At 49.2% G+C, this 10,400-nt stretch overlaps 1 protein-coding gene across 4 annotated transcripts in view; it reads right to left on the bottom strand.

The window, feature by feature from the left end:
* LOC139385054 (zinc finger protein 536-like) overlaps window positions 1-10,400 on the bottom strand; it is a 173,880-nt gene that overhangs the window by 28,751 nt on the left and 134,729 nt on the right. For all 4 annotated transcript variants that reach the window (XM_071130097.1, XM_071130095.1, XM_071130098.1 and 1 more), the window contains exon 6: window positions 7,625-9,250. In XM_071130097.1, the coding sequence (XP_070986198.1) occupies window positions 7,625-9,250 (1,626 nt within the window). The remainder of the gene's footprint in view (window positions 1-7,624; window positions 9,251-10,400) is intronic.

Raw genomic sequence — 10,400 nt, 5'->3', positions numbered from 1 at the left:
CGAGCCCTCCCTACTTGTCAGAGCTGTGTGGCTGTGTTTGTACCCAGCCCTCCCTACTTGTCAGAGCTGTGTGGCTGTGTTTGTACCGAGCCCTGCCTACTTGTGAGAGCTGTGTGGCTGTGTTTGTACCCAGCCCTCCCTACTTGTCAGAGCTGTGTTTGTACCGAGCCCTCCCTACTTGTCAGAGCTGTGTGGCTGTGTTTGTACCTGGCCCTCCCTACTTGTCAGAGCTGTGTGGCTGTGTTTGTACCCAGCCCTCCCTACTTGTCAGAGCTGTGTGGCTGTGTTTGTACCCGGCCCTCCCTACTTGTCAGAGCTGTGTGGCTGTGTTTGTACCCAGCCCTCCCTACTTGTGAGAGCTGTGTGGCTGTGTTTGTACCCAGCCCTCCCTACTTGTGAGAGCTGTGTGGCTGTGTTTGTACCCGGCCCTCCCTACTTGTCAGAGATGTGTGGCTGTGTTTGTACCCAGCCCTCCCTACTTGTCAGAGCTGTGTGGCTGTGTTTGTACCCAGCCCTCCCTACTTGTCAGAGCTGTGTGGCTGTGCTTGTACCCAGCCCTCCCTACTTGTGAGAGCTGTGTGGCTGTGTTTGTACCGAGCCCTGCCTACTTGTGAGATCTGTGTGGCTGTGTTTGTACTGAGCCCTGCCTACTTGTGAGAGCTGTGTGGCTGTGTTTGTACCGAGCCCTGCCTACTTGTGAGAGCTGTGTGGCTGTGTTTGTACCCAGCCCTCCCTACTTGTGAGAGCTGTGTGGCTGTGTTTGTACCCAGCCCTCCCTACTTGTCAGAGCTGTGTGGCTGTGTTTGTACCCAGCCCTCCCTACTTGTCAGAGCTGTGTGGCTGTGTTTGTACCCAGCCCTCCCTACTTGTGAGAGCTGTGTGGCTGTGTTTGTACCGAGCCCTGCCTACTTGTGAGATCTGTGTGGCTGTGTTTGTACCGAGCCCTGCCTACTTGTGAGAGCTGTGTGGCTGTGTTTGTACCGAGCCCTGCCTACTTGTGAGAGCTGTGTGGCTGTGTTTGTACCCAGCCCTCCCTACTTGTGAGAGCTGTGTGGCTGTGTTTGTACCCAGCCCTCCCTACTTGTGAGAGCTGTGTGGCTGTGTTTGTACCCAGCCCTCCCTACTTGTCAGAGCTGTGTGGCTGTGTTTGTACCGAGCCCTGCCTACTTGTGAGAGCTGTGTGGCTGTGTTTGTACCCAGCCCTCCCTACTTGTCAGAGCTGTGTTTGTACCGAGCCCTCCCTACTTGTCAGAGCTGTGTGGCTGTGTTTGTACCGAGCCCTCCCTACTTGTCAGAGCTGTGTGGCTGTGTTTGTACCGAGCCCTCCCTACTTGTCAGAGCTGTGTGGCTGTGTTTGTACCGAGCCCTCCCTACTTGTCAGAGCTGTGTGGCTGTGTTTGTACTCAGCCCTCCCTACTTGTCAGAGCTGTGTGGCTGTGTTTGTACCCAGCCCTCCCTACTTGTCAGAGCTGTGTGGCTGTGTTTGTACACTAACAGACTAACAAAGACCAAATGAATGATAATTAGCCACCTGATGAGGACAGTATTATTGGCAATTACCAGGTTTCATCCTATCACAGTGTATTAAGAGGGTTACACAGTTAGGGAAGGAATACAACACAGAAAATATATAAATATCTTTCGAGTCTGACTGGGAATGCTGGTATCACTGTCGCTCACTCTGTTTTCCTATAATAGTCCATGGGTCCATGAATTAGGTGGCTTTGGTAATTACTGAGCAGCAAATTGAAAAAGCTGTAAAGAACACAGGCTTTAATCTGTGTGTGTGTGTGTGTGTGTGTGTGTGTGTGTGTGTGTGTGTGTTTCAGAGACTGCATTTTACTACTGTATCCTAATGAATGATTACATATGTGTGTGTGTGCTTGTGTGCACGATAGAGAGAGAAATCAAGAGAGAGAGAGAGAGAAATAAAGAGAGAGAGAGAGAGAGACTGTATGAGTCGCAGTATGAGAGGAAGTGTTTGAACTGCAAAGCCCTGCCTTCTTCTCGACAGAGAAAGTAACGGAGCTGTAATACCAGCTCTGATCCTGTACATCAGTGACATCCCCCAGTCAAGGAAAGGCACCTTATGTTCTTAATGCTCATAATAACTTTAAAGAACCTGTTCAGAGGGACCCACCCATATGATCCTTTTACTACTCTGGTCTGAGCTTGAAACAGGCACTGCTCAGTAGTGGGGGGGCTGACAGGCCCTGGAGTAGCACAACCCTGCGTCTGACCTCCATGATTGCGGGTTCAAGTCCCACACAGGGAGGGCCAAATCTCTCCCTCTTGACAGAGGTAATTGGCCACCAGTGACATGAACACTGCTAGAACTAAGTAGTCAACCAACCCTACAACCCCCCCCCCCACACGAGAAACAAAAAACCTCCCGCGAGCATAGGATAGCAGACCGACGCTGTCAGAGGAGGCTGTACTCAGGGCTAAAAATATCAGAGAAGGCTTGAATACATTTACATTTTCTACATAGTTTGTGTTCCTGACACAGCCAATCTGTGTCTGTGTTCGTTGTTCTTCTTTCTCTCTCTCTCTCTCTCTCTCTCTCTCTCTCTCTCTCTCTCTCTCTCTCTCTCACTCTCTCTTTCCCTCCTCCTCCTCCTTCTGAACTTCCTGCGGTGCGAGCCTGGCACGAGACACGTGTGCACTGCGCATCGAGAACAAACTGCGCCTGCATTTGAGGGTTCTCAAATTGATCAACCCAAAGGGCCATGTGGTGGATTCGCACATCTTCGCAGCAGAAATATTGAAATAGACAATGATCCATTTCCTTCGCTCACTCGAAAATACCTCTCGGTGTCCCTCTTTCATTCTTTCCACTCTCTCTCCCCATCTCTCCCTCTTTTTCCTCTGCAATTCCACCAGGGGGTGTTGTGCCCTTATGAACTATTATCACGGGGCGGGGGACATACACCCCCCCCCATCACCCCTACCCATCCTTCCCTGCACCCCTACACCCATCATCGGTCTGCTTTTCTCCCCAAAGATGCTGGCCATAGACATACCACCAGAGCCTTACCATTCTAGCGTTGGTAGATTAATTTGCCTTGGATCCACGTCAAGCGCTGTAGCATTAACACCGATAGACCGGCTTCGTTTAACACTCGCGCCGGCGCTCTCCCTGACCGTGTCACCGAGCTAAAAACACCAGTGCCCTCTATGCCCCTGGAATGTCTGGGCTAAGTGGCGAAAGTCGGGTGAGGGTGCTGAGGCTGACGACTCCGATTTTTACTACACTCTAAGCAGTAAACATCAGCGTTTGAGGTAGTGACAGGTGACCTTGCCCCAAGGGACATCATAACATGGGTGGCACAGCACCACTGAATGACCGTGCTGTGACCCTCCATGACACACTCTGTTAGCTACGCTGAGCCAGTCTCGCTCTAAAGCTTAGCAATAGATAAGGACAGAGGACAATCTAATGGCTGGTCGCGGTAGTGGGAGGTTTCTAGATCCCATTACTGTGACACTGAGTTGTTGGTTCATACTTGTCCAAACAAGCAATTTTTCACTTTCCTAAAGCAGGCGAATCAAGATAGCAATTCATCCAACTATCATCATCAACGACAAAACAAACAACCACAATGACAGTCAGCAGCCCAGCCACTACAGGGCGCACGCAGAGTGTCCTTGTGCACAGAAAGCCGGAGATACACCTATAAGTGACGTGAGCGTAGCTTTCGATCTCTATCCATCACTCTGTCTCCATCGCCCTCCTTCTGCTGCGAGAGGTGCTTCACTTTGAGTTATGCTATTTTCCCAGCAACACCTGAGCGCGCCCACCCAGGCCCTTTCCCAACCCACGCGTTCAGCAACGCTGCCTCTTCAGACTGCCAATCTCAACCAACGAGCGACCATGGGAGTGTTACAGAAAGGTGCACACTGTAACAATGTGTAGTCTGTTGTGTAAATGTTCAATGTTGTACTGTTTAAGTAATGCAACAGCACAGGCCTAATCACGTCTTGACTATAGATAGGCCTCTATCACAGGTGGCGATTGACTGTGTGAAACACATCCACATTGGCTGACCTCAACAACACAGCGGACCAATAGCAACCTTAACACGACACTCTGTACTACACACTATACCAACTGGAAACCTCTCTCAAATGAGGGAGAATGGAATGATCACTGTTGATTCGCCATTCATATATTTAATGTGTGTGTGTGTGTGTGGGTGTGCGCGTGCGTGTGAAGGACCCACCCCTAGCTCTGGGCATAATGAAGAGAGAGCCACTTACGACGCGCAGCTCTCCGTCGAGCCCAGCCCATGTGCTCGACAGCCCAAATTCAGGCGAGAATTTCGATATTAATGATTTATGCTCTATTTGCATGCAAACCTAATGCTAATCCACTTCAGATAATCACATTGTGCCAGTTCTGAATTACATTTTCAGGACGGCTTGCCACCCCACCCCAAATAACTGTGGAGAATATGTTCCTTGCAATTCCCCACGGAAGAGGAGTGGATGAAGGGAGAGGATAGTGGGCTTTATTAAGGAAGACTTTCTACTACTTTATATGGGGTAGGTAGACGTGACTATTATCCATGCACTCTACATATTCACGCAGTGAGAGTATCTCCTGTTACTTGCGTCTACCATGACCTCCATATCTAACAGCACTGCTGTCACCTGTACTTGATTACAGGAAACACACTGTGAAGTTTTGGAGAATGTTTCCTGAAGGGTTTTTGAATGACTGTTTACTGTACTTCTGTCACCTCTGTAAACCAAACGTGTGAGGTCTCTGGAGCAGATGTTGCCAGGAGACGGAGCGTTGTGAGGGGTGGAGAAGGAGGCGGGGCCAGGCTTGGCACACTTCCATCCAGCTGTGCTTAGCTAGCCGAGAAACAGCGTACAAGTGCACCTTAGTTGAGAATGACCCTGCCTGTGGAACACTCACAGCACATACAGAGGGGAGGTGGGTTCGGACTGGTCCGGTCAGTATCTGTTTCTCTGCCCCTGGTTGTGGGGGTGAGAGGGGTTTCCTTGGGCGGTTCTCAGGGCCTGATGGAACGATGTAGCCTAGTGAGGTTAGTAGCCTGTGCCTCCTCTCCTTGTACAGGCTGATAAAGGTGAGTGTGTGTAACACTTGTGTAACACTAGACACTGAGCCCTGCTGCCCTGAGAGGAGAGGAGGACGCATGGTGAATATTTATCAGGGGTGTAACAGAGGTGAGTGTTACGGGGTCAAGAGAAGCTCCAGCTACAAGGGCTCTGACATGCTGACATGCTGCTTAGCCACTCAGCCTCCAGCCTCCCTGCCGGGGCTAGGAAACTTAAACACTGTCACACACACACACACACACACACACACACACAACTAGATTATGAACACTGACGTCATACACAGAGTGTACAAACCATTAGGAACACCTGCTCTATCCATTATATAGACTGACCGGGTGAATCCAGGTGAAAGCTATGATCCCTTATTGATGTCACTTGTTAAATCCACTTCAATCAGTGTAGATTAAGGGGAGGAGACAGGTTAAAGAAGGGTTTTATTTTTGTGTGACGTATGTGTGCCATTCAGAGGGTGAATGGGCAAGACAAAAGATTTAAGTGCCTTTGAACGGGGTATGGTAGTAGATGCCAGGCGCCACGGTTTGAGTCATGAACTGCAACGCTGCTGGGTTTTTCACTCTCAACAGTTTCCCGCGTGGATCAAGAATGTCCCACCACCCAAAGGACTTGACACACCTGTGGGAAGCATTGGAGTCAACATGGGCCAGCTTCCCTGTGGAACGCTTGTTGACACCTTGTAGAGTCCATGCCCCGAAGAGTTGAGGCTGTTCTGAGAGCAACTCAATACTAGGAAGGTGTCCGTAATGTTTTGTACCCACAGAGTATATTCATGTCTTATGTTTCGTGGGTTATCTCTTGGTGTTGTCTAAAAACTGTAACCGGGTCAGGCGATTGTGAAAGAGTTATCAATGCCTCCGAGCTGTATACATAGTCAACAGCCAGGCCCTATTACAATGAGAGACTGACTCGAGCTCGGGGACAATAACATACACATAAGAAAGCCCTTTGTTCCACAGACAAAGCCTTATCTAAAAAGGTCAGGCATTCTCGCTTCTGTGGAAAAGTAACTACGTCACAAGGGCCTTTTGAATTAAAGGAGGACATTCCAACACAAAAGCACTTACAAAGTCAAAATGGCACTGATTTTCATCGCTGTGAATGACCCTCTAAGATTATAAAATACGCAACAGGTTCCATGATGACAGACATAGTTTCCATGACATTAAAGGTCAACTAATCATGAGCAATTGTGTCATTTCTTTACGATGGGTCACGTATTCACAATACACTGGTCAGACAGATTTCTGTCCCTGCCTGGTAAATTATCGTGCCGACAACATTAAACCTCTAAGTAGAAAACCAACTGACTGAAGAGTGCTGTTATTCATTTCTTTCGAATTTGGGCTTTGATTCAATTACTTCGTAAACCGTAAGACAAAAGCATATCATAAAACGATTTCTCACGTAAATATACTGAGTATTTTGCAGCATGTCGAAACTTAATGAAAATAGGCCTATTTTTTGGTCCGTTAATCCTCAATCTATTTGCAAAGGAATTGTTTATCTAACAAAATAAAATAACAGTCTTGCCATTCGATATTTGTAGAATAGGAGCAGCGGTATCAACCTAAACACAAAATTAATTCAGGTTGCTAGAGAACAGGCCTCAGGGAAAACGTATGTGTGTGTGACATTTAATTAGTGTTACAGTATATTCAAGAAATGCAATATTTAAAATGTATGTTGTCATTTAAAATGAGAGGCGAGTAAGAGACATATTCAATGACGGAATCCTCCTGATATGGCTAGTTGAATTCTGGACTAAAGTGTGTAGTTCACTTATCCTACTACGTACAACTCTACACTGGCTGGCACAGTGCTGAGCTATGAGCTCAACTTGAAGATCCCCTTTCCCTGAGATTTTTATCACCGAAACTGCAAAAGGGCACTCCGAAAAACAGCAGTCTCAAGGAGCGCCTGTAACCTTAACAGAATCATGAAAGCTGACAGTTCATTTTTCACAGGCCCATAGATCTTTGGGTCTTATAAAGTAATGGGCTTTTGGGAGAGGGCTTTATGAGAGCTAAGATAGTTAACCGCTGTGTGCTTGAGATGACATGGGAGCTGAGGTCCTGCTCTCTAGGAGACAGGATTATTCCCTTCCCCGGGATGGAGGGAGAGAAGACACTACTGTCTCCCTAATATAAACGTGTAATAAAGATTAATCTGTTGCCACTCGCCACTCCAATAGCTTCTAAACTTGCTTGAAATAAGGTCGAAATCACTTTCGAGAAAATCTCGTTTTTCTGTGTGAGTTTCTGAGTTTCATTGTGAATCTAAGGACAAAGTTACGAGCGTGTGATGCTGTGGGTGTATGAATTGGGGTTTTGGAAAATGTACATATCGTAGTGTTAGAGAATGTAGGTAAATACAATATTGAATGTGTTTTTGTGTGTTTGTGTGTGTGTGTGTGTGTGTGTGTGTGTGTACGTGTGTGTGCATTGTTTGTGTGTTTGTGGACGTAGGGACAATAAGATGAAAGGCGGTGCCATGCGGCAGGGTCAGGCTCACTTACCGGGTGCGTCTGGTCTCTTGATGCCGACACCGCTGTTTGAGCCACTTCCAAGGCCGTTGAACGCTGCGAGGTTCTCTGAGCTGTAGGCCCTCAGGACGGACAGCATGTTCATCTGCTGCTCGAGATGGGCATGTTCTGGCTTCAGCAGCCCCGGGGGACCACCAGGAGATGAAAGGAGACCCAAGCCCTGCTGCCACTGCTTCTCCAGGGGTGGCTGAGGCCGGGACTGGGGAGGGAAAGGGGCCCCAGGGCCCATGGAGACCCCTGGTCGTTGGGCCTCTCTAGCTGGGGACACGGCCTGCATCTGCTTCGGCATCTGATAGGTGGCACTGTCCTCATCTTCCCCCTCCACCGTGTCCTCTTCCTCCTCTTCCTCCTCGTCATCAGAGTGGGGTCGCTGTCTCTCCGGTTGGGCGGAGGAGGACTCGGTGCTGTGGCAGCGCTCGTCGGCCCTGCCTTCCTCATCCTCAGACTGTCCCTGCTCCTCCAGCTCCCCGCAGGAGGCCTTGTCTGAGAGCTCATCCCCAGCTGTTTTTCTGGCCTGGCTCTGCTGCTCCAGGGCTGGGTCAGGGCATGTCGCTCCAAACCCCTGGAGGCCTGGGGTCCTTGGGGACCCATCGTACATGCCTCCATACTGCTTGTAGAAGTCGCTCTGGAAGGCTCCCATGCTGGCATGGGGCTCCATGTGGTTGGACCAGGCTGACTGGCTCTTCACCCCCTCTCTGTCGTTGTCTTTGTCATGGAGGTGGGCTGGGCCCATGCTGGCCTTGAGGAAGTGGGAGGGCTCTCCCTGGTGCTCCTTGCCCTCCTTCCGTTGCTTGGCCTTGCCCAGGTGGTTGGCCTGCAGGTGGAGGGCCATCAGCTCCACAGAGGAGGTGGTGAAGGAGCAGAAGAGGCAGCCATGCCACGCCACGTTGTCCTGGAAGGTGACAGAGGAGCCAGGCAGAGAGCCTGTTTCAGGCTTGACATTGACAGACAGGTCCAGAGGCTCGTACTGGGACCCAGGCTTGCCCGTTGAGGGCTTGGCTTCAGCCTTCTCCTCACCAGTATCAGCCCTCTTGGCTTTGGGCTCACCACTCTCAAAGTAATGCTGGGACTGCAGGTGGCTCTCTCTCATCTCCTTCTCCTTCTTCAGGGAGCTGAGGACGAAGCTGTCCATGAAGGCCTGCAGGGAGCCCTGGAAGTTGACACCGTTTCCCACCATACTCTGGTACGCCCGCCCCAGGTCTCTGAAGCTGGCTGGGACGTCTGCGGCGGAGGGGCCCTCTGGGCTCTTCATGCTTTCAGAGGGAGTGTCAGGTCCCAGGCCATTACGCTCTCGCTCTCTGTCCCTCTCACGCTCCCTGGGGGACAACATACCGGGAGGGGCCCACTGGTGGGGGTGCAACGGTCCCCCTCTGAAGTCCAGGCTGGAGGGCATGCCCTTGAAGACACCGCGGAGGACATCAGGACGGGCGAAGACGCCACCCTTGCCGTGCTCCTCCTTGTGCTCAGAGGGAGGGGCGTGTCCGGAGGAGGGGCCGCCGCCATTCTGCCGCTCACGGTGGTGGCGCTCCAGGTGGTACTTCAGTGAGGCAGACTGGGTGCCTGCGTAGTCGCAGTGAGGGCACCTGTAGGGTTTCTCTCCTGTAAGAAAGATAGAGAGAAAAAGAGAGAGAGAAAGAGAGAGAAAAAGAGAGAGAGAGAGAGAGAGAGAGAGAGAGAGAGAGAGAGAGAGAGAGAGAGAGAGAGAGAGAGAGAGAGAGAGAGAGAGAGAGAGAGAAAGGAAATGAACAAGAGAGGGAACAACAGTGAAAACCAACACAATGATCTCAGTGTTAACCAACATTCAACAGAATTCTGCATTCAGCAAACAGCTCCCCAGCTCCATTCGGGGATTGGCATGTGAATACGGGTCGATCCAGCTCCTCCAAAGTGAGCCATCACTCATGTCGACGCAATAAAAACCATTTCACCATATGGTGCTTTCAGTCCACTACAAGAGATAATATTTTCAACTGACAACACAACTGTCTCGATGTTATCTCTGTTTGCATGCCGGTTGTTGGTGGGCCTCACTCTCTTGGCCTTGTTCGCTGACAGGCCTCTGCCTTGGCGATGAGACAGTGATTTCTCGGACGTTCTCTATTTGCAGTTTATCATAAATCACCATTCACAGAGAAGAAGCTCTCCATTCCTTCCCAGCTGAATGGCTCTACGGCTATTTGGAGCAAATAGTGGAAGACACAGTCCCTTCATATGAAACTAAAACAAACTTTAACTGACACAAATGAGCAAGAATGTACATATGGAAAACATGTGTCTGTATATCACGGTAGTAGAATAGTGGTAGTAGCATCATTTGACTTACAGTGCAGGTAGAGCATCTCTATGTAAATACACTGTATATAAAAATTCATAAATATTTTTTAATGGTAAAATTGAATGGTAATCTGTATATCACGGTAGTAGAATAGTGGTAGTAGCATCATTTGACTTACAGTGCAGGTAGAGCATCTCTATGTAAATACACTGTGTATATAAAATTCATAAATCTTTTTTTAATGGTAAAATTGAATGGTAAAACGCAATTTGGCCAGAAAAATTGATCTCCTTTGCCTTTGAAGAGATAAGTCACAACCAGTATCTTAACATAAAAAACATCCTGTTAGCAATTACAATATATTTTAAACCAAAGCCAGATTTGAAATAAAAAAACAACAAGCAGAAATGCTAAGCTTGGCTTTTAGGCATAGTAATGCTCCTAGCATGCATTTCTCTTGGATAAGTTACAGCT

The sequence above is a fragment of the Oncorhynchus clarkii genome, chromosome 26 (genome assembly GCF_045791955.1).
Source record: "Oncorhynchus clarkii lewisi isolate Uvic-CL-2024 chromosome 26, UVic_Ocla_1.0, whole genome shotgun sequence".
NCBI lineage: Eukaryota > Metazoa > Chordata > Actinopteri > Salmoniformes > Salmonidae > Oncorhynchus > Oncorhynchus clarkii.
Note: the sequence above shows the minus strand (reverse complement) of the source record. Positions and strands in the feature narration are given on the sequence as shown.